The 24,489-nt window shown below is 46.2% G+C and overlaps 1 protein-coding gene and 1 long non-coding RNA gene across 7 annotated transcripts in view; one reads left to right on the top strand and one right to left on the bottom strand.

Moving 5' to 3' along the window:
- Positions 1-1,253, top strand: part of LOC309360337 — a 30,422-nt gene extending 29,169 nt beyond the window's left edge. For both annotated transcript variants that reach the window (XR_014164000.1, XR_014164001.1), the window contains exon 5: positions 1,184-1,253. This is a non-coding gene — a long non-coding RNA (uncharacterized lncRNA). The remainder of the gene's footprint in view (positions 1-1,183) is intronic.
- The window catches only part of MFAP5 (microfibril associated protein 5), a 40,862-nt gene that overhangs the window by 4,951 nt on the left and 11,422 nt on the right, over positions 1-24,489 (bottom strand). The window contains exons 1-8 of one of the 5 annotated variants that reach the window (XM_081894882.1): positions 13,894-14,112; positions 13,572-13,634; positions 7,937-7,978; positions 6,479-6,505; positions 5,696-5,737; positions 4,532-4,558; positions 1,307-1,394; positions 19-92 (exon numbers count right to left, since the gene is read on the bottom strand). In XM_081894882.1, coding sequence (XP_081751008.1) covers positions 19-92; positions 1,307-1,394; positions 4,532-4,558; positions 5,696-5,737; positions 6,479-6,505; positions 7,937-7,978; positions 13,572-13,632 — 361 coding nt within the window. In that variant the 5' untranslated portion in view covers positions 13,633-13,634; positions 13,894-14,112. The other 4 variants (XM_081894884.1, XM_081894883.1, XM_081894880.1 and 1 more) reach the window with 4 other exon arrangements.

The raw sequence follows: 24,489 nt of genomic DNA, 5'->3' as shown, positions 1-24,489 counted from the left end.
ATGGACATCTTTACTCACCTTGCATGGCTTCATCCTCTTTGCAGACAATCCGAGAGCAGATTTCCTTATTTATCATGTATGTCCGACGGACACTGTCACCAGAAAGGGGTGGGGGAGAGAAGGCAAACAGTAGGAACATAAATCCTTGTGCACCAAAAACTGATACCAACAAATAACTGTGGCTAAATCATTGCTAGCAGAGGTGCAAAAGGCCTAACTACACATTACACACAAATGTATGTTACAGAACCTACACAAGCCTGTTTTACTACGCTTTACCTAGGTTGAGCTAGGATTATAATACTTCAGATTTTTTTGGGGGGGGTTCTACCCTTTCTTTTCTTTTCTTTTTTGAATTTTGGTCATTTAAAGTTTATGATTTTTCTATTTCCTTTTGAGGAAACTGAATAGTTCAGTGAAACGAGATTTGTAGCTGGCATCCTGTAAAGGATTTGTACAATTTTAGGTTTTTCTAATTTTTTCCTTAAGCTTTTTGCTTTTTCTTATTATTTAGTTTATTTCTTCAAGATAATATTTCTAGTCAATTACTTCTCGTTTCAGGGATTTTCACAGTATTTCATTTGATTTGTTTTACAGGAAAAGCAGATGTGGGGACTGTGATTTGGAAAAGATAAGCAGTTGCTGGGGGAGAGGGGAGGCGTATGAATTCCCTGCCCTGCCCTTTGCTTCCTTGTTCCAAATCTGCCTTCTAGAGAGTCTGGTGTTCTCTAGATTACTCAAAACTACCATTGGCCTCAACCAGCAATATCTGGAATACAGATAATGGCCCTGCACGCTGAGTAATTGCTGAGAAATATGATCAAGTGAAACTTTCATTTGGACAAAAAAGCAAGTTTCCAGCTGTTGCGGCTGCAGAAAATGGATGAAAATAGATGGCCAGTTCCTGCTTCAAACCGTGCTAAAAATGGGGTGGGTTAGTATCTGGTGGGGGCGGGAAATTCCAGTGATAGTTCACAGCTTCCTGTGCCACTCGTGGCGTTCATCCTTTTGTCTTTCTGCCATGGTATACCAGCTGCCCCTTTAAATGACTCCTGGTCGTTTAAATGTTGGCGGTTGTGGTGTTTAACCATTTTCAAATGTTTTAAAAATTGGTTACAAGTCACCTAGAGATTGCCCTGTTAGGCAACTAACAAATTAAATTAATAGTAATTACTTTTCACAGATCATTGTAAGAAATCGTATCCAAAGATGCCTGCCAAAACTATCTGTATTATCTTGTAGACTCATAGAATTTTAGAAAATTCCTAAACCTTCTCAGCTTCTACCAGAGCGTTTCCTTTCTTACCTGGTAACACACAAGTAACTGATGCATTGCTTCACCGGCTTATGAACAGAGTACAACCGTGTACAAGGAAATTGCTCTTCACGGCAGTCTGGGAGCAAACAAAGAGGGACATGTTCAAGTTAATGCCATCAGTGTGGCTACATCAACGGGATGGTGGTTCATTGAAACTGACTGCCAAGAGACCAAGTGAGATATTTCCTTTAATGACACTGGCTTGCAGTAACTTTTCTACCGTTTCCCCTTGCAGAGTAAAATTTCATTCTGCTCACACCATGCCATCCTATTCACATGCTGAATTTTGTGCACTCCACCCACAGAAAATATTTCGCAAGCAACTTAGCATGCCGGGGGATAAAATCATTGCAGAGCTGTGTCATGCAGACTTTGGCGGTATATTCAATCTGCAACAGACACCTATGAAAGCCAGCTGGAAAATAAGTGGGAAGACCTTCTGAACTAGCAGTGGCTGACTAGGAACAGGATCCTGAGGTTGTAGTGGGTAAGTCCATGAAAACATCAAGTGAGGAAATCAAATTCCATGCTACGGATTGAAAGGGATCAAAAATGAAACTGTCATGATCACAACACATTTATATTAATTTATGGCGCAGACACATTTGGAATACTTGAGTAGATTTTTGGGCACCACATGTCACAAATTGTAGTATTTTGGGACAGACACAAAGAAGTACCTCTGCACACAATGAATAGTTAAAACTGGAATTTATTCCCAAAAGATATAGTCAGTGGCGTCGCAAGGGGGGGCGGTGCACCCCGGGTGTCATGCCTGGGTGTGTGTGTGACAAGAAGGCACCCCATGGGGTGCTCGTCCCACTGCCCCCAGGCACGGCAGCACAAGCAGCCATCGCCCTGCCACAGCTGCATGTGAAGGATCCTCCGTTCACGGCCGCAGCTGTGAGCAGAGGATCCTGCCACTGTCTGTATGGTGTTCGAGCGGCACCGGCGGCAAACCGCTATGTACAACGCATGCGCAGTGTTGCACACATGTGCCGTATGTAGTGACGCCACACATGTGCTGTACATAGCAGTTTGACACCAGCGCCGCCCAAGCGCTGTACGGACGGCGGTGGGATCCCTCAATCGCCGCTACAGCCGCAAGCGGAGTATCCCACCGCCACTGCTGCAGCCACAAGCAAAGGATCCCACCACCGTCCATACGGCGCTTGGGTGGCGCTATGTACAATGCCGCTACGTATAATGCATGCGCTATACGTAGCAATGCCACACATGCGTCCTACGTAGCGATGCCACACATGCGTCATATGTAGTGACGCCACACATGGATTGTATGTAACGGTGCAACGCATGCGCAGCCGGCGTTTCCCCCTGCCCTGGGTGTTGGTTTGCCTTCGTTCACCCCTGCATACAGTGGTGGCCATGGACTTAAATGTACACAACTTGCAGTCTCTCTGTCTTGTGGGTTTATTGGGAGATAGTGAAGGCTAGTCAAATTCGCACCAATTCAATGCTGGAGTGATATGTCGCATCAAGCAGACAATCTGAGCATCTTTAAAATTCCTGCCGCCACCAAGCCGTCTCCAGATGTATTGGTAGCTACCCTTGCACTAGATTTACCCTATGAGATCAAAAGGGGCTCACAGAACTGGGAAACGGAGCCTCTGAATGACTGGCCCAATTTGTGCCACAGACCCTGGGGAGGACACCATTCCTTCCTTGCTTTCACCCAAAGAGATGCTGAAAACCCATTCCTGCACAATAGAGGTTTCCATTCAGTGGCGTAGCGTGGGTTGTCAGCACCCGGGGCAAGGCAAGTAATTTGCGCCCCCTAACCCGTGGATTTGCGCCCCCTAACCCTAACCCCCAGATGTTGCGCCGGGTGCGGCTGGCCCCCCCTGCACCCCCCACGCTACCCCACTGTTTCCATTAGAACCCTTAACCAGGGCTTTTTCAGGGGAAACTCATAGGAACTCCGATCCGGCAGTTCTCAGTTGGGCGCCATTGCCATTCTAAGAGAACAAGGGAGGTGTTCATGGTGAGTTCCAGCACCTCTTTTTCTAGAAAAGTAGCACTGCCCTTAACCCTTGAGCTTTGGCTAATACATTTTGTGGGTTCAGGTTTATTGTTTTTATACTATACTTTTGCAAGCCACTTTGACGTGTGTGTTTTAAGTGGGCTATACTTTTTTTCATGAGTTTATAAGGGAAACAGTGTTTGAACCATGCACATTATGAATCTCTGCGACTCTAATTGAAGTAAAAGTCCAAAATGTGGATGGGGTCAGTATCTGCACATGACTCAGTCCTGCCCACTCAATCCCCAGCCTACGTGAATAAAATGAACAAACCAAAAAGCCCCTTCCTTGCTTAGCACAGGAAATCTGGGGCCAACGTACACCGGACCAGACACATGGGGTAGGAGGTGGGGCTTGCACACATATCCCTGCAGCTGCCCACCCTTTGAGCTTGTGTGTGCTCAGACAAATGCCTGAACATGGCTATGGATCGAAATAGCCAATATTTAATATGCAGATGTGGAACTGTGTGGATTCTTTCTGCTAACACAGGAACCAGAAAGCACCTCATGAAATTCACAGCAGATGAGTGCATTTCTCGGCACTGATACACCCAGGAACAATGTTGACCCACAAATTTCAAAAACAACTACAGTGGAACCTTGGTTCTCAAACGCCTTGGTGCTCGAACATCATCATTTTTATAAGGAAACCGAATACTTTTCTTTTCAAGTCGTTTGGAACCTTTTTTCATCTTCACCTTACTGCCAATGGATGAAGACTTGTTTGCTGTAACTTCTGGAAGCTCTGTGATTAAAACAGTTGCTTGAACCTGCTCAAAGGTTTCTGCTATGCTCCTCCTCTGCCACCAAACCACAGATCAAATAATAAGAATCTGGCTCGTTGTGTGGTCTGAACTCAGGCACATGGTTTGTTCCTTCCAAACACACCGTGAGCGCTAAGTCCAGAACAAATATGGGTTTATTTCTGGTTTATCTGAAGGAAATAAGCTACAAGCCCAAGTTTGGATAATGCAAGGCACAGTGGAGGGGTGTGGGGAGAGAAAAGCGTCATGAAAACCTTTTGAGCAATGTGCACCACCAAGCCAATCATCTGCATTAACCCCATTTGGTTTTAAATTATGGTTTTATGTCAGGTGTGAGTCAGGCCATTGGTTGAACAGGGGAAAGCAAGCAGCAGAAGAAAGGGATAGAGAACAAAATTGAACTTACCAGGTGCTGTTGATGGGGCAGTGTCACCTGGAATGAAAAGGGAAAGGGTTTAAAAGCAAATAATAATAATAATAATAATAATAATAATAGTAATAATAGTAATAGTAATAATATCATAACCCACCCATCTGGCTGGGCCTCCCCAACCACTCTGGGCGGCTTCTAACAGAATATTAGTAAAGTAAAGGTAAAGGGACCCCTGACCATTAGGTCCAGTTATGGCCAACTCTGGGGTTGCTTTATTGGCCAAGAGAGCTGGCGTACAGCTTCCGGGTCCTGTGGCCAGCATGACTAACCAGAACCAGAGCAGCGCACAGAAATGCTGTTTACCTTCCCGCTGGAGCGGTACCTATTTATCTACTTGCACCTTTGACGTGCTTTCAAACTGCTAGGTTAGCAGGAGAAGGGACTGAGCAACGGGAGCTCACCCCGTCACAGGGATTCAAACCGCCAACCTTCTGATCAGCAAGTCCTAGGCTCTGTGGTTTAACCCACAGCTCCATGCATGTCCCAACAGATTATTAAAAACACAATAAAACATCAAACATAAAAAACTTCCTTAAACAGGGTTGATGTCTTCTAAAAGTCAGATAGTTGTTTATTTCCTCATCATCTTATGGGAGGGTGTTCCACATGGTGGGTGCCACTACCAAGAAGGCCCTCTGCCTGGTTCCCTGTAACCTTATTTCTCGCAGGGAGGGAACTGCCAGAAGGCCCTCGGCGCTGGACCTCCGTGTATGGGCTGAATGATGGGGGTGGAGATGAATTTCCCAAACTGTGGGTCAGGAAGCCTATGCAACTAGGTTGCTTGCCTTATAAATAAACCCCAAATAATTATTGTTTTTAATTTCCAGTTAGATCCTTACTGAACTGCTGCCAGCATAGCATTTGCTGGAGCCCGTGATGCAAACTTTGTTGCTAGACATCGGGAGAAAATGTTGGTAGGCACTCATCCACCTGCCCACTCCCTCCCTCCTCCCCTCTTAAGTGCTCTCAAACCCTTTCTTCACCAGAGCAGATCGGGGAAAGAGAAGCAGGTAGGGTGCTCAGCTGCAAACTGCAGCCCCAGCCCCAGGCCTTGTATAGCAATCTTCTAACTTGTAGCAGCAAAGTGCCAACACTGAAGGTTGACAAGGCATTGCGTGCACCGAAATGGGGACTGACCTGGCACATCTGCTGCTCCTGCTGCAGGGTCAGCTCCATCTGCTGAAAGGAGAAGGGATGTTATAGTGTGGATGTGCATATATATATACCCAAGGAGCATTCCACACATTATGTGGCAGCAACCTGGGACTCCCACCAAGTGTTCACTTGGCAGACCTGGTGATGCACATACAGTCGTACCTTGGATCCCAAACGCCTTGGTATTCAGACGTTTCGGCTCCAAACCTGGAAGTGTTCTGGTTTGCAGATGTTCTTTGGAACCCAAACGTTCGATGGGGCTTCCATGGCTTCTGATTGGCTGCAGGAGCTTCCTGCAGCCAATCAGAAGCTGCAAATTGGTTTCCAAACGTTTTGGAAGTTGAACGGATTTCCAGAACAGCTTCCATTTGACTTCTGAGGGTGGTACCTCTGGTTACGTACTTAATTCGTTCTGGAGGTCCGTTCTTAACCTGAAACTGTTCTTAACCTGAAGCACCACTTTAGCTAATGGGGCCTCCCACTGCTGCCGCGCCACCAGAGCATGATTTCTGTTCTCATCCTGAAGCAAAGTTCTTAACCCGAGGTAATATTTCTGGGTTAGCGAAGTCTGTAACCGGAAGCATATGTAACCCGAGGTCCCACTGTACTTGTATGATACCTGTGTTTGCAAACAGAGGTTTGTCTTCTTCATTAAGCTGCACACTAAAAAAATCAACAAAATCTTAGGCATAAACATAGAAAGCAGCATGTGCGAATTGGCCTTGACACTAGAGGTGGATGTGCAACAAGAAGAACTCAACTCACCCACATCACCCGGTATATCAGGTGCATCTGAAAAAAAAGAGACAACAGGTTTGTAGCCATCAGTTGTTTGGTGCAGAGCTATGCACACCGTTGTTTGTTTCTCTTTATGAATCATTTCCTATGAAACATCTTGCAGCTGTTTTACAGTTAAACACAAACAATAAAAAATTAAAACAAGTTGATATATAAAAACAATTTCAAATCCATCAGGCTATTCTGCTAGTGGATCTGAGGACAGGTCAGGCTCAGAGGTGAGGGGGTGATGATGTGGCTGTTTTTACTTACACACCCACCCACAACCCACACACTGCTGCCATTGGGCAAATTCTCAGTTCCACATTTTAAAATTCTCCAGAAAATATTTGCTTGTCACATTGTAACTGGCAAAACCACAAAAGAATGCTGAAGGACACACGGCTGTGTACAACAAGATAATAATGAGGGAAGTTTACAATAAAGTAGACAAAATATCAGTACAAGCACAATGTGTACATACTTTCCAGCATTACAAAGAACCATGCAGTACAAAAATCGTTGAAGAATGCTCTAAGCCGCTGACAAATATCATAATACTTGTAAAGTATACATTTTTGGAAGGTCTTTGCCTGCCCATAATTCTGGACCTTTGCAGTGGTATTGATTCCTCTTGGAATAAAGTAAATTCTTTGGAGAGATAGACATCCCTGAAGTCCTCCCAGTTATGAAAACTGCAATCAGGGCCTTAAAACAGTTTTGAAGTCTTATTATCTGAGGAAGTTCTTGGAAGCAGGACCTTATCCGGAAGCCGGTCGTCAACTGCTTTGAGCATTCTTCAATGCCAGCTATAGTACTGTTTGTGCTTTATGGTTCTTAATAAGCATTGCTTGAGTGTGCACTCTGCACTTTCAGTGATATTTTGTACTATACAAAGAGCAAGCATTCGAAAATGAAGGGACTCTGGCTGTTTCACAGGATGTAGCATGCATGCTGTCCTATTTCATTATCAGAATATCATATTTTATATGGGCATGCATGATTTATGCTCAGATACATGCCTATGCATATATGTGTGTGCGTGCACACACACACACACACACACACACACACACACACACACACAGCCATATTATAGGTCCCATATAGACCCTTAATATGTGCCTACCCATATATGAACACACAAATTCAAACATCACATTACAGAGTTGCATAACTGCACTAAACATGATTATGCAGACTGAGGCTGAATCTACTCCGATCTAAAAAACCCCCCACTATATAACTCCATGCAGTTTTCCATTGGCTGCTGTACAGAGCCCCCTGGTGTCACATTTATATAAAAACATATATAATGTTATAATTCACAAGTACTGTATAGATTAGTTCTGAGTCTAGTGAGATTTACTTCCTGGTCAGGGGTCCCTTTACCTTTTTACATCTGTTTAGGATTGAAGCATTGGTGCAGAATTAGAGGAAACGTACCTGTAGGATCGTCCTGAGCAATGGCCACAGGCAGAAACCAGTCTAGGACAAAGAAAAAGATTGTTTCCCTTGTGTAATTCTCATGTGTTAAAAGAAAGCAAGAGCAACAAATTAGCGATATCCTTACTCTTTCCCCCACCAAAGATGGAACTGCAGTTCCCACATTGTTAAAGAAAGGGAGGCAAGAGAGAGAGCCATGCAGGTGTTTTTTTTGTGTGTGTGTGGGTTTTTATTTGGAGGAAAAAGAATAAATAATGAAAACTGAGTTTATACTTTTTGCACCCTTCACCACAAGATCTCAGACCAGGTTAGAACAATGCAGTAATATAAAACCAGTTACAAAGATTAAAGCGCAGCCAGAACACAACACTATATATCCAGCAGAATAGGTGGGTCCAGCAAAGCAAAATATCTTTATGTCAGCATATTGTTTGTTGTTGTTGTTATTTCAATTTATATACTGCCCTTTATCAAAAGATCCCAGGGCGGTGTACAATATTAAAAACACATTACAGAACATCAATGATAAAAACATAATAAAAACCCTACTGCCAGACAGCCTAATAATAATAAAAAAATAGCCATCATAACAACAGTCCTTTCCTGCCTCAGTCTGCTCATGGACAGGCCTGCCCTGACAGTGACCAAGCCCCTTCTGTCCAGGAGAGACTGTACCTGGTGAACCAGCCACTCCCAGCCACTGAGGCTGCATGAGCCTCCAAGGACAGGGTTGGATCCACAAGCCCCATCTCCCAAAGGCATGGACTTGACCCTTCCAGGGCAGTGCAGAATATGTCACCTCTCCACCTACCAGACTTGAGAACTCAAAACATATAAGGCCTGTTCATTTTCAGGATTCAACTTTAATTTATTTACCCACATAAATGGGACTTTAAAAACTAACCAAATGTAATATGGTATACACTTTTGTAGACTCAAACCCAGGCTTATGCCATAATAAATGTGTTAATCTTTAAGCTGCTGAAAGACTCTTTGACTGAATTTAGACTGTTACAGCCATAATACTCTGTTATGCAAAATGCCCCTCTCCCCTCTAGATTTTGTATAGCTTTATACATGTTGCAATCTGTGGAGTCTCCCAATTAATGAACAAACATTCCAAACATCTGGAATATATCAAGGTCAAACTGCATATGATAAAGGACGTCTGTGATTGAATTTCCTAACATTTATAAAACAACAGCTGTGTGTGTGCCTGTTGATTTCATATTGGAAGGCAGTTAACCTTCTCCCCCTGTGCTGTTTTCCCAGTAAAAATCTGTCCCTGCGACTAATATTACAACTGTTAGGGGAGCAAAGGAAAGGGTTAAAATCCCTCCCATCCTTGGTGATGCTTCTGTGTTCAAATTAATACCTCCTACAGCTGCTTTGAATTTTTGAAGTTAAAGGGAAAGATATGGGTGATGCAATAAAGCCCATTGCTATCTGCCCAGCTATTGGCTGGTCGGTGCTTTTTTTCTGGGGGGATGTAGGGGTATGCATACCCCTAAACATTTTGTGAATCTAAGTTTGGCCTTATTGAGGAGCAGTATTTCAATATGAGTAGGAAAATGCGAGTACCCCTAAATGTGTGGTGGTGGTGGTGGTGTTTTTAAAAAAGCACTGGCTGAAGTTAACATTGGGAGGTGGGATAAGTTGATAGAACGATCAACTTCAGGAATGCTTCAGTTGTTTTAGACTGCCTGCTTGCTGGAAGGCTATCTGCTTGATATGTACATTTGCAAATTAATGGATATTTAAACACTAGTTGCTGCTAGGCCTCCCTCCTCCAGACAAAACTGACCTGCAGCGCTATCCTGGAACCTCTCTCTGCTGTTGGGGTGGCCCATCCTATTTCACCACCTGAGGCAACGGAAAGGTGCCTTTGCCCCTCCACTGCCGCCTCGGCCCACCTGCCGGTCTTCGCTTGCTGGGGTTGTGTGGCTGTGACTTCCAAGTTCTGGCAAGATCTTGTGAGAGGTCCGCGAGATCTCACGAGAACGCAGAAGCTGCCTGACAGAAATGAGCCAGCGGGAAACCACACAGACCAAGTAGGAGTTAACTCTTTATTAGCAAAGACAGGATCTGCACAGGAGTGTCATGCCTAATGGGCACAGCAGCTCATCTCTGGCAGGTCTGGCCCCCATGAAGCAGTTGCTGAGACTGAAGGTCCCTTCCTCTCCAGGGCCTTTCCCAGGCAACCTGAAACTGTGCCTTCATGAAGCTAACTTTCCTCTGCTCTCTTCATGCCTCTTCTGGTTCTGGGAGACTGGGAGGGAGGGGAGCTTGTTGCATAAGGAAGGTGAGACACCCATGACTCTTCACTGGCCTGACTCATCTCTGCCTCTTGGCCTCCCTCTTGCTTCAATTTTTGCCTCTGATTCTGGATTTCACTTTCCCAGCAGACTCTCCCAGCTCACTAAGCCGTTGCCTCGTCAGCTTCTGAAACCTCCCCCTCCCAGTCTTCTCCCTCTTCTCCCTCTGACCACTCATTGTCGTCCCACCATCACTCCTGGACTTTGAGCTGTCTTGCCCTGGAGGTTCCCTAGCTGGTTTCTCCCACCATTCCTCAGCGTCCAACCAGTCCACAACAGAGAAGAAGCAGTGGCTTCCATTGAGATCTTGCTAGAACCTGGAAGTGGTGGCGAAGGAACCATCTCTGGCACCCGGGGCGGGACACCGAGGGGCGGGGACCAGCTGCTCAGTGGTGTACACGCAATAATAATAATAATAATAATAATAATTTATTATTTATACCCCGTCCATCTGGCTGGGCCTCCCCAGCCACTCTGGGCGGCTTCCATAAAAACCAAAAATACAGTAAAATATCACATGTTAAAAACTTCCCTGAACAGGGCTGCCTTAAGATGTCTTCTGAATGTCAGGTAGTTGTTTGTTGCTTTGACATCTGCTGGAAGGCCGTTCCACAGGGCGGGCGCCACTACCGAGAAGGCCCTCTGCCTGGTTCCCTGTAGCTTTGCTTCTCGCAATGAGAGAACTGCCAGAAGGCCCTCGGTGCTAGACCTCAGCGTCCGGGCAGAATGATGGGGGTGGAGACGCTCCTTCAGGTATACTGGACCGAGGCCGTTTAGGGCTTTAAAGGTCAGCACCAACACTTTGAATTGTGCTCGGAAACATACTGGGAGCCAATGTAGGTCTTTCAAGACCGGTGTTATATGGTCTCAGGGGCCGCTCCCAGTCACCAGTCTAGCTGCCGCATTCTGGATTAGTTGTAGTTTCTAAGTCACCTTCAAAGGTAGCCCCACATAGAGTGCATTGCAGTAGTCCAAGCGGGAGATAACCAGAGCATGCACCACTCTGGCGAGACAGTCCACAGGCAGATAGGGTCTCAGCCTACGTACCAGATGGAGCTGGTAAACAGCTGCCCTGGACACAGATTTGACCTGTGCCTCCATGGACAGCTGTGAGTCCAAAATGACTCCCAGGCTGCGCACCTGGTCCTTCAGGAGCACAGTTACCCCATTCAGGACCAGGGAATCCTCCACACCTGCCCGCCTCCTGTCCCCCAGAAACAGTACTTCTGTCTTGTCAGGATTCAACCTCAATCTGTTATCCGCCATCCATCCTCCAACCTCCAACTGCGCATGCGCAGCAGCCCATGCACTCCCTACAGGATGCCGCACATGTGCACTCTGTGTGGGCTGCCGCTCGCGTGCGATGTCCATACAGACTGCACATGTACAGCATCCTGTATGGAGTGCGCATGCGTGGCCGTATGGACACCGTGTGAGAGTGGAAGCCCGTACAGACACCACATGCGGTGCACATACTGACTGCATGCGCCCTCGGCCACTCTACAGCTGGGGGAGGCAGGGGTCATCTTGTCACACACACACACCCCAGAGTGGCACCCAGGGCGGCCCGACCCCTGTGCCCCCCACTTCGTACACCCCTGATCGGAAGCCACCACTGCAGTTGCTTCTCCAGTGGCTTCTGGTGAGATCTCGCGATACCTTCTGGAATCTAGAAGCTGCCACCGCCACTTCTCCAGTGGCAGGGTGCCCATGGGGTAATTGTCCCTTGGATTCCGTGGCCCGAGGTGACTGCCTCAGTCTGCCTCATGGATGGGCCAGCCCTGCTCTGCTCCAAGGGGAAGGTTGCAAAACCACGCTTTGCTTGTTTGAAACTACAAAAGGACAAGGGAAGTGATTGTCCTGGTAGTTGAAAGATGGGAAAGGTTCTTTGCAGAACTGGACAAGAGGAAACAGCTGCATTAGCTGTAAAACTGGCAATGCATAGCAGCAATCGGCAGATGAAAACAGCAGGCAACAAGGTGATGGAGTAGCCCTTTAGATACAGTTAGATTAAAAACCTCTATTGGTTTTAGACCAGTTTAACTATTATGGCATTTCCCCCTGAAGAATCATGGCAACTGGAGTTTAGTGACAATTTTGAGAATTCTGTGTTCGTGGCTCCCAGCCCTCTCACAGAACAGGTCTCAATATTCCCCCAAAAGGGGAAATTATTCTAAAAACTACACTGAACTCTTGTGCCACAGTTACACAGGAATAGGCCCCACAACACTAAGTGGGCTTTATATCTGAGGTTGCATGTCAATAGCGTAGAAATAAGCCATAGCCTGCAGCCAATTTGTAGTGTTATGCTGTAGATCCTGCTTTTAAAGTTTTTATATATCTATACTTGCAAAGCTTACCCTGGGGTTGAGCTAATGTTTAAAAAGCTCTGAGTTGGGGCAGGGGCTGACTCATAGAAAACATTGCAGAACATCACATTGCAGAACATTCACGTTGTAAATAAAATTTAAAAGAAAATGCTTTTTTTAAAAAAAAGACCAGCTTGTTTCATTTTTAAAAGCATACACTTCCTTAGTCTACAATTCACTTTATCAGATACTGAAATTGGATGAACAGCAAGTATGAAAGTTTTTTTCAATTTGGAAGGCAAGCTCTTTGGTGAAATCTTAAAGTGATATGCATTCCTTTCTTAATTAAATTAATTTCTTGTTCTATCAAGAGAGAGGAGTCTATAGTCCACCAAAGACCGCAGGTGACGGACCTCAGGTAAGTTGGTTCAGGCAGACAGAAGAAAAGTGAGATTGCAGAAAAAGGACAGATCCAAATATTTTGTTGCCTGAACAAATCACTGGATTCTTTAATGTGATAGAAGGAATTATGATCTATTGCTATTAAGATGAAGATTCCACTGAGGTTTCCTTCTAAAATGTTTGTTGTCATTTGCTTCATTTCAGCACCTGATAAAATGTTAGAATCATAGAATTGTAGAGTTGGAAGAGACACTGAGGGTCATCTAGTCCAACGCTGGAATCGCAACTAAAGCATCCATAACAGTTGGCCACCCAACCTTTGTCAATGAAAACTCATGCTCCTCAAGTACACACACACACACATGCACAAACTGAACTGACTCTGAACTTAAATTCTGTCAGTATAAAATAGCCTCCATGTCAATTTTGCCCCTGGGCAAATGTCCCTTTCACCCTAGCCTGGTCTCCTCCTCCTCCTGTCCTCTCTTGCCCTTGGTGCATCTTCTGTATCAAATCCTTTTTATCACAGAACAATAGCTTCTATATTAGCATATAAGCATCAGGAAAAATATGGCAAATCCTGTTTTAGCTTCCACCGGATAGACTCACCAGCTGACAGGGCAATGAGAGCTACAAGACACAGCAGCTTCTGAGCTCCACAGGCCATCATCCCTGGAAATTGAGGAAGAAAGAGAGACAATCAGTTAAAGCTACTTGCAAATTTTGTGCTCATTTTTGTTTTTTCACCAACTGATGTCCAGCAGGCTCCTTTATCTCCCTCCCCACTTTCTATGACCAGAAGGCTTGCTCGCTCGCTCTACCTGATAACCACACAATTCAAAATAATTCTAACGGAACACAACTCTGTCTTCCCTTTCCTTTCTTCTCTTCTAACCTCCCGACATCTATGTGCTGTCTTGTACCCACTTACTATGTCGATTGCTCGCTTAGAAAGATGCCTTGACAAAATCCCCCTCTGCGAAAAAATAAAAAATGGAGACACAACTCCTTCCCTTCACTGTCATTGAGGCACTCGGTTCATTTGCACTGTGGACAGAGTCTCCTCCCTTCAGCTGGTCCCCCTAGCTTGGCCAAAGTGCCTAGCCGCTCCCAGTCCCAGAAAACGTTCTCTTTTGGCTTGCCTTCAAAATTCAATTCAGCAAAGTAGTAGTAGGATTTAGTGTCATCATGCAGTTGGAATGAGGAGAGGGGGAGGGAAAAACTGTCCCATGACCTCACTGAGTTTATTGTAGCTCGAGAGGAATCGGCACCTCCTATTCCCTTCGGATGAGGAATAGCCAGAGATGGAGTCCCACCGTCTGTCATGCAAGTGCATAATCTGCTTCATTTTGCCCTGAAGAGGATGAAGCAACACTTATTTTCCCGTGCGAATTCTCCCCAACACAATGTATCTTTTTCCTGGAAAGAAGCATTCCAGTAAACCCAAGCCTGGCCTCAAGGCCAGCCTGACCGTTAGGTAGGGTGAAGCAACATAACTGTTGAAGCAGAAGAATTGGAGGTACCGCCACAGAGCAGCAAATTGTCAATAGCCTAGTTTATTATTGTTGTTTTTAAATGCCACAAAAAGAGTTGCCATTAGGGATGTTCTGCCTTGGGCATCAAAATATCTTGTGTGTCTGCTTGTCCATAAGGTGCAGTAAGGTGGCAACCTTGCATGGGGATGGTGGCCGATGGGTCTCAAACCCACAGTGAGTGGGTTCTCCTACATGCGAAGACAGGCTCCAGCAGATTGAGTTGACAAGACTCAGACTGGGTCCAATAGATAAAAAGGCAGTTTCTGTGAATGCTGCAGAAGGAAGTGAAGGGCAGTGAAGGAAAATTCTGATCCTAAAACCTCTGCCTTGTGGAATATCTTCAGGAGAAGAAAAGGCTAAGAAGTAAACCTTACACAAATACAGAGTGGATTTGTCCCTAAGACAGTTGGATGACGTCTCCTTCCAGCTGGTGCCAAATAATAATAATAATAATAATAATAATGATGATGATGATGATGATGATGATGATGATAATTTATTTATACCCTGCCCATCTGGCTGGGTCCCCCCAGCCACTCTGGGCGGCTTCCAACAAAACACTAAAATACAATAACCTATTAAACATTAAAAGCTTCCCTAAACAGGGCTGCCTTTAGATGTCTTCTAAAAGTTTGGTAGTTGTTGTTCTCTTTGACATCTGGTGGGAGGGCGTTCCACAGGGAGGGCGCCCCTACCGAGAAGGCCCTCTGCCTGGTTCCCTGTAACTTGGCTACTTGCAGCGAGGGAACCACCAGAAGGCCCTCGACGCTGGACCTCAGTGTCCAGGCAGGACGATGGAGGTGGAGACGCTCCTTCAGGTATACTGGACCGAGGCCATTTAGGGCTTTAAAGGTCAGCACCAACACTTTGAATTGTGCTCAGAAACGTATTGCTCTGCTTTCTTTTGGACCACATCAGTGAGGCCGAGAGCAGGATCCTGTCACCTGGGCAGCCCAGGGCCATCTTACAAACTTGCCCAGGCTTGCAGCCTGGGGAGGTCACTTTGATACAGTGGTGCCTCGCAAGACGAAATTAATTCGTTCCGCAAGTCTTTTCGTCTTGCGAGTTTTTCGTCTTGCGAAGCACGGTTTCCCATAGGAATGCATTAAAAATCAATCAATGCGTTCCTATGGAAACCGCCTTCAGACCAGGTCCGGGGACAGTCTGTTCCCCGACCTCTTCTGAAGGCGGGCGGGGGGCAAAAGTCTTTGCTCCCCCCTGCCTGCCTAACCGGGAGAGCGGAAAAGGCAGCACTGCCTTCCCGCACTCCCGGAAAGGCAGGCAGGGGGGAGCAAATACTTTTGTCCCCCGCCCACCTTCGGAAGAGGTCCAGGACCTCTTCCGAAGGTGGGCGGGGGGCAAAAGTCTTTGCTCCCCCCTGCCTGCCTTCAAAAGCCGTCCGGGGGCTTTTAAATCGCCCCGGACAGTCCCGGGGCGATTTAAAAGCCCCCGGTTAGGCAGGCAGGGGGGACAAATACTTTTGCCCCCCGCCCGCCTTCGGAAGAGGTCCTGGACCTCTTCTGAAGGCGGGCGGGGGGCAAAAGTCTTTGCTCCCCCCTGCCTGCCTTCAAAAGCCGTCCGGGATAGCGGGAAGTGCTTCCCTGCTATCCCGGACCGCTTTTAAAATGCTGGCGGTGGGGAGCAAAGCCTTTCGCCCCCGCCGGCCTTCCTGGACCTCTTCTGAAGTCCGGAGGGGGGGGGAAGGCTTTGCTCCCCACCGCCAGCATTTAAAAGAGGTCCCCGGAGATTTCCCTATGGGCTTTCGTCTTGTGAAGCAAGCCCATAGGGAAAATCGTCTAGCGAAGCGTCGCAAAAAACGAAAAACCCTTTCGTCTTGCGGGTTTTTCGTCTTGCGAGGCATTCGTCTTGCGGGGCACCACTGTACTGCTAATACAGCAGTTTGACTTCACTCCCGGAGGTGCACTCCATTGTCTTTTGAGACAGATGCCAGCAACACTTAAATGGCCGACCTTACAGGGTCGATGCAAATGCTTTTCTATAACTACAATGTAGTTAATTTTTCTCCCTCCTTACTGCAGCAGAGCTTCTCGGCTCCACAGAACAAAGCATCATTGAGTTTGCTGAGACTTACCCAGATATAAATGTGTACACTGTACAGGGTTGCACCCTTAACCAATTTTCTGGGGAAAAATAAAACGAGGAAAATATAAGGGTAAAAAATTGTTTGCTTAGAAATGTGCTAACAAAACCACTCATGTAACAAGAAGCATGGGAACTGCAAGTTTCCCACCTGAACTTCCATGGCACTTAAGCTGAAAACATATTATACAGTCTTTTTGTTGTTTTGTTTCATAAAATGTATACACCACTTCACTGCAAAAAACTTTAAAGCGGTTTATATATATATTATGAGTTATTAAATTTGCATACTGTCCTTCATCTGTAGATCTCAGGGCGGTTCACAGCATAAAGATAAAAGATAAAACACCCACACAAAAACCCAAGAAAAATCAAGAAAAAATTAACAACCCTACTTTGCAACATGCAAAAGTTAGGATACTAAAACAGATTAAAATTATTTCAACTTTCTAAGCATCTAGGTAGGTTTGTCTAAACCAGAATGTTTTTAGCAGGCATCAGAAAGAGTACAGTGAAGACATCTGTTTGATCTCAGTAGGCAAGGAGTTCCAAATGATCATGTTCTTAGAAATGGTTTGTGCTATCTTAGAATTAGCCTTCAAGGCCATACATTCATAATTTCCCTTGGTCTTTCATGCCCAATTCTCTGCAGTGATACTGATACTGAAACGGGATCAGTGGAGTGCAGATTTTCACTGTGCAATTACCGTAAATTATAATAACCAACATCTTGCAATGCTAAGGCTCACCTGCAGAACACAATCCTAGAAAATTGTGGCAAAACCAGTAGTAGCTAAATATATATGTATATACAGTATTCCAAATAAAAAGCAATATAGCCAAATACAGATGTATCCTCAGAATATTCTCTTATATCAGACATAGGCAACCTTCAGCCCTCCAGATGTGGAGTTGTTGGACTACAGTTGCCATCATCCCTGACCACTGGTCCTGTTAGCTAGGGATCATGGGAGTTGTAGGCCAAAACATCTGAGGGCCGAAGGCTGCCTATCCCTGTCATATATGGAAGTAAATCCCATTGAACTCAATGTGACTCACTTTTGAGTAGACATGCCTAGACTGGCACTGTAAATCTGATGATCAACTCTTGCAAAGCTTAAAGTTGCAGACTACAATCTTGTGCATATTTAAGCAGGAAAGGAACTCTTGAAGCATTTTTAGAAGATTAGCCTTGCTCTGCTCTGTTGGTAAATTCCAAGTATGTAATAAAATCATTTTGAAAAGAGCCAGTCTGTTGCAAAGGTCAATCCTAAGCATGGCTCCTAAATGCAGTATATACTCACCTCTCTCCTGCCAAACTATGTGTCACTACATGGCGATCTAACCCTAATGAAAGGATGTAGGGAAAGTGTTGGAATCCTGGAAGCCAAGACCTAAGTTTGGGGCAAGTACTCTTTAGTGAGAGAACCCTAACAGAGATTTAGCATCACAAAACATGTTAAATGTTAAAGCATGGAAATGTAGACTCTAAAACCTTTTAAATATGCCCTTCTGCCCCAAAATGTCCCCCTTTAAAAGCTCTTTCCAAGCTATCCCACTTCCCTATCATAGAGATAAACCACATATTTGGTAAGTCATAAAACAGTTTACTTACAAAACTCATCAAAGGCCAAGTTCATGTGCTTTTCCACACAGCAGTCATAAAAGATGCATAGGCAGTCAAAACATTGCTTAGTTATAGAAGGTAGAAGTTTCTGAACTACTGGTAGAGGAAAAACATTAGTTCCATTCTGGTCTGAAACAAAAAAAAGGCTGATTAAAGCCATGTGCTGGAATGTCCAGCTCAGAGTTCTTTACATGCTGGAAATTGCATGGAGAGAAAGAGATAACGAAGGCTCAGTGGCCCATTTCCTTACAAGGTGGGAAGTGATGACATAGGCTAAGCCTAGCAGAACAGCCTACGCTATTGTTTGACCCTTTCATGTACAAATCAGATTCAAACATGCTAGAGTTATATGAGGCTGGAACCCTACAAAAAGCAGGCCAAGTGTGCAACTGGGTGGGCACTGCCCTCAAGATGTCCTGCAATTCAGTGCCCCCCATACCCAGGTGGTGGTTAAAGAAGATTGGGGGTGAAAGACCCAAGAGGAAGTATGGGTACATGTAAGCAATTGTAGTATTTGTTGGTTAGTTTGTTGTTGTTGCTGTTTAGTCGTTTAGTCGTGTCCGACTCTTCATGACCCTATGGACCAGAGCACGCCAGGCACTCCTGTCTTCCACTGCCTCCTGCAGCTTGGTCAAACTCATGCTGGTAGCTTCGAGAACACTGTCCAACCATCTGATCCTCTGTCGTCCCCTTCTCCTTGTGCCCTCAATCTTTCCCAACATCAGGGTCTTTTCCAGGGAGTCTTCTCTTCTCATGAGGTGGTCAAAGTATTGGAGCCTCAGCTTCAGGATCTGTCCTTCCAGTGAGCACTCAGGGCTGATTTCCTTCAGAATGGAGAGGTTTGATCTTCTTGCAGTCCATGGGACTCTCAAGAGTCTCCTCCAGCACCGTAATTCAAAAGCATCAATTCTTCGGTGATCAGCCTTCTTTATGGTCCAGCCCTCACTTCCATACATCACTACTGGGAAAACCATAACTTTAACTGTACGGACCTTTGTTGGTTAGTTTACAATTATTTATATCCTGCTTTTCAGTATACAAGCACTTCCAAGTAGTAAACAATGTATTTAAAAGTCACTAGGGTCCTTACCACAGGGTAGCTGGTGGTAGAAAGGTCCTGTATTATTCTGCATGCCATGGAGTCAGAGAAAGCAAGGCCAGAAAAATAACACATGGGAAAGAAAAGCCTATGATAAAGATGCATGATTGCTTTAGACGGCTGACAGATGGAGGGCCTGGCAGTCAGTCAATCAGCTGGCAAGGAGTGTGATGACATCAGCTGATGGTCCCTAAGCCAGATGCTTAAAAAGCTAAACATCCTCCCTTTAGCTGGCTCCTAAGACATGGGAGGGACCTTGCCCCAGGGACTTCAGACTGTATAGCAGGGGAAGTGGAGAAGAGAGTAAAGGACAGAATGTGCAGATTGGGAGGGGAGACTTCTGCATTTAATTTAGCGTCTCTAGCAGCTCAACACAACAGAAAGTGCATGTTTGCGTATGTATTTAAAAATGAAAGATCTTTTAGGTGAAGGGAAGGTGAAGGGAAAGCCGAAGATTTTATGGCATGACCCTACTAGCAAATCCACCTACCTTGTTGATTCTAAAGCTAAAGAAATGGGATTTGCAATGTTTACACAAGTTTCTCAAGTTTAAAGTGATAAGCACTGATAAGAAGGCATCATCATATGACATTATTTGGAGTAAGACTCTCAGGCCTGGGGAACCCAAGCTTATGAGTGTGTTTTGTAGGATGGCTGAGAGAGGGGGAATGATTTGGGTGAGGGTTGCGTTGAGGTCTGTTGAAAGACAAACAATGGACAAAGTTGTTCTCTGCATCAAACACACACACACGTCTTATTTTCATAGAAATCATAGAATTGTATACTTGGATGGGACCCTGAGGATCATCAGTCCAACCCCCTGCAATGCAGGAATATGCAGCTGTCTCATAGGGGGATCAGACCTGAAACCTTGGGGTTATCAGCACCACACTCTAACCAACTAAGGTATCCAGTATGATTTTGTTCTTTCTGTATATGAGGCTGGTTTGGTGTTGGACTCCACCCCCAGCCTTTATTTCAAAAGTTGGCAATCCTAGCTTTGCAAGTCGATAATGAAATGGCCACCAAATGGTGGGAATGTGCATGAAAACACGTGGTTTCTTCATCTATCTCCAGCCCCTTTTTCCCTACCAGCTTTGGTTCTTTTCCATTTTAACCCATTCCTGCAGCCATGTTAGCAGAGCACAGAGAGATGTGCATTCATGAGACCAAGAGACACTATTGTAATCTGGGTCTTTATTTCAGAGCTTTTTGCCCCATTCTGTAGGTCAGTGTTTCCCAACCGGTGTTCCGCGGCACACTACTGTGCCGCGAGACTTTGCCTGGTGTGCCGCGGGAAAAATTGGCAGGGGGGGGGGAATAAAGGGGAAAAAAATTATTCCCCCACCGCCAGGCGTGGGGCTGGGGCGGGGGAAGCCCGAGCTTCCCCCTCCCCCAGAACGGGACCCAGAGCCATGCCGAAGCTGCGCGCAGCTTTGGCATCGCTCTGGGAGCTTGCGGGGCTGGGGGAGGAGGAAGCCCTCCGCCAGCCTCCAAACCATGTCGGGAGACAGCGGGATGGCGCGCTGCGCCTCTCCCGCTGTCCCCCGAGTTTGCAGGGCTGGCGATGGGGAGGAGCAGGCTTCTCCCCCCGCCAGCCTTCCAGCCAAGTCGGGGGACAGCGGGATGGCGCGCTGCGCCTCTCCCGCTGTCCCCCGAGTTTGCGGGGCTGGCGATGGGGAGGAGCAGGCTTCTCCCCCCGCCAGCCTTCCAGCCAAGTCGGGGGACAGCGGGATGGCGCGCTGCGCCTCTCCCGCTGTCCCCCGAGTTTGCGGGGCTGGCGATGGGGAGGAGCAGGCTTCTCCCCCTGCCAGCCTTCCAGCCAAGTCGGGGGACAGCGGGATGGCGCGCTGCGCCTCTCCCGCTGTCCCCCGAGTTTGCAGGGCTGGCGATGGGGAGGAGCAGGCTTCTCCCCCCGCCAGCCTTCCAGCCAAGTCGGGGGACAGCGGGATGGCGCGCTGCGCCTCTCCCGCTGTCCCCCGAGTTTGCGGGGCTGGCGATGGGGAGGAGCAGGCTTCTCCCCCCGCCAGCCTTCCAGCCAAGTCGGGGGACAGCAGGATGGCGCGCTGCGCCTCTCCCGCTGTCCCCCGAGTTTGCAGGGCTGGCGATGGGGAGGAGCAGGCTTCTCCCCCCGCCAGCCTTCCAGCCAAGTCGGGGGACAGCGGGATGGCGCGCTGCGCCTCTCCCGCTGTCCCCCGAGTTTGCGGGGCTGGCGATGGGGAGGAGCAGGCTTCTCCCCCCGCCAGCCTTCCAGCCAAGTCGGGGGACAGCGGGATGGCGCGCTGCGCCTCTCCCGCTGTCCCCCGAGTTTGCGGGGCTGGCGACGGGAAGCAGCAGGCTTCTCCCCCCGCCAGCCTTCCAGCCAAGTCGGGGGACAGCGCTATGGCGCGCTGCGCCTCTCCCGCTGTCCCCCGAGTTTGCGGGGCTGGCGACGGGAAGGAGCAGGCTTCTCCCCCCGCCAGCCTTCCAGCCAAGTCGGGGGGCAGCGGCAAGGACGCGCTGCGTTTCTCCGCTGTCCCGGACGGCTTTCAAAAGCCTGCCTTCAAAAGCCGTCCGGGACAGCGGAGAAACGCGCTGCCTCTCCCGGGAAGGCAGGCAGGGGGGAGCAAAGGCTTTCGCCCCCGCCCGCCTTCAGAAGAGGTCCAGGACCTCTTCTGAAGGCGGGCGGGGGGCGAAAATCTTTCCAACTGGGCAAATCTCCGGGACCTGATGGGCTTACTTCCAAATATTATAAGGTACTGAAGGACTCATTGACACAACCATTGTTGGAAGTTTGCAATCAGATTATGGAGGGGAGGAAGGCACCGGAAACGTGGAAAGAAGCCTTCATCACGTTGATCCCAAAACTAGAATCTGAAAAAACTCAACTTAAAAACTACCGTCCTATCTCACTCCTAAATGTGGATTATAAAATTTTTGTAGACATTTTGGCAAGTAGGTTTAAGAAAGTCTTAAATGAAGTTATTCACAAGGACCAAGCAGGCTTTCTCCCTGGTAGGCATTTATTTGACAACACAAGAAACATCATTGACATTTTGGAGTTTTTACAGATTAATTCAAACACAAGAGCGGTGTTGATTTTTATTGATGCGGAGAAGGCCTTTGACAACATTTCTTGGCTGTTTATGAAGAAAAATTTGGAAAGGATGGGAGTAGGGCGGGGGTTTGAAAATGGAATAGAAGCAATTTATTCAGAACAAAAGGCCAAATTGATAGTAAACAACGTGGTGACAGAGGAGTTTAAAATTGAAAAAGGGACACGACAGGGGTGCCCTCTATCTCCTCTGCTGTTCATTTCAGTTCTGGAGGTGCTACTGAACATGATCAGAAACGACCAGTTGACACAGGGAATTGTGGTCGGAGAGAAACAATATAAACTGAAAGCTTTCGCAGACGACTTGGTATTAACATTACAGGAGCCAGCCTCTAGTACTAAAAGAGCGTTAGAATTAATTTCTGATTTTGGTCGGGTGGCGGGATTCAAGCTGAATAAACAAAAAACTAAAGTTTTAGCAAAAAACTTGACAACTACTGAAATAGAGGAGTTCAGAAAAGAAACAGAACTAAATGTGGTTAAAAAAGTAAAGTACCTAGGGGTCCATTTGACCTCCAAAAATTTGAATTTATTTAAGGACAACTATGAGAAATGTTGGTCAGAGATAAAAAGAGATCTGGAAACATGGTCAAGATTAAAACTTTCCTTGTTGGGCAGAATAGCTGCCATAAAGATGAATGTATTGCCGAAAATGCTATTTTTGTTTCAGTCCCTCCAGGTCGTGGATAAGGTGGAATGTTTTGGAAAATGGCAGAGGGATTTATCCAAATTTGTCTGGCAGGGCAAAAAGCCCCGAATAAAGTTTAAAATACTAACAGATGCGAAAGAAAGAGGGGGGTTTGCCCTGCCGGACTTGAGGTTATATTACGAAGCTGCAGCCCTCTGCTGGTTGAAGGATTGGATCTTATTGGAGAACACCGATGTCCTTGACCTGGAGGGATTTGATAATGCTTTTGGGTGGCATGCATATTTGTGGTATGACAAGGTTAAAGTTCATAAATTGTTCAAAAACCATATTGTCAGAAGGGCAATTTTCATGGTCTGGTCAAAATATAAAGACTTATTGGAGAGTAAAACTCCGAGGTGGCTCTCACCGATGGAGGCCAAAGCACGTAAAAGACTCAATATGGAGGCCCACTGGCCTAAATATTGGGAAATAATTGAAAAAATTGGAGATAAATGGAGGTTACAGAGTATGGAAAAGTTAAAAAACAAGGTGCGAGATTGGTTGCATTATGCTCAAATTCAGGAAGTTTTTAAAGCAGACAAAAAAGTGGGTTTTCAGGAGGAAAAATCGAAACTAGAAACAGAGTTGCTTGAGCCAAAATCCAAGCTAATTTCGAGAATGTATAACTTGCTGCTTAAATGGAACACACAGGATGAGATTGTCAAATCCTCTATGATAAAGTGGGCACAGGATTTGGGGCATAACATTATGTTTGAAGACTGGGAAAGGTTATGGAACACCGGAATGAAATTCACGGCATGTACTGCCTTGAAGGAAAACATTATGAAAATGATATACCGGTGGTACATGACCCCAGTCAAGCTTGCAAAGATATATCACCTGTCTGACAATAAATGCTGGAAATGTAAGGAAGAGGAAGGGACATTTTTACACCTCTGGTGGACCTGCCCGAAAGTGAAGGCCTTCTGGGAAATGATACATAATGTACTAAAAAAGGTGCTGAGATTCACCTTACCTAAGAAACCGGAGGCCTTCCTTCTGGGCATGGTAGACCAGAGGATGGTCAAGAAAGATAGAATTTTCTTTATGTACGCTACTACAGCAGCGAGGATTCTGTTGGCAAAGCACTGGAAGACACAAAATCTACCCACATTGGAAGAATGGCAGACGCAGCTGATGGACTATATGGAGTTGGCTGAAATGACTGGCAGAATTCGAGACTCGGGAGAAGAAGAAACGGAGGAAGTTTGGAAAAATTTTAAGGACTATTTGAAAAAGCATTATAAGTTGTATGAATGTTAAAAAATGCTCCTTTCTAGGAAGGTATAGCTTCAGTATCGGCAAATTTCTGAATTGATAAATAAGACACTATAAGACAGAAGTGAGGTAACGAAATATTTTTATTGTGTGGAAATTAAAAATT

The sequence above is a fragment of the Podarcis melisellensis genome, assembly GCF_964234715.1.
Source record: "Podarcis melisellensis genome assembly, chromosome: 17".
NCBI lineage: Eukaryota > Metazoa > Chordata > Lepidosauria > Squamata > Lacertidae > Podarcis > Podarcis melisellensis.
The sequence above is the reverse complement of the archived record's forward strand: the minus strand, read 5'-3'. Positions and strand labels throughout refer to the sequence as shown.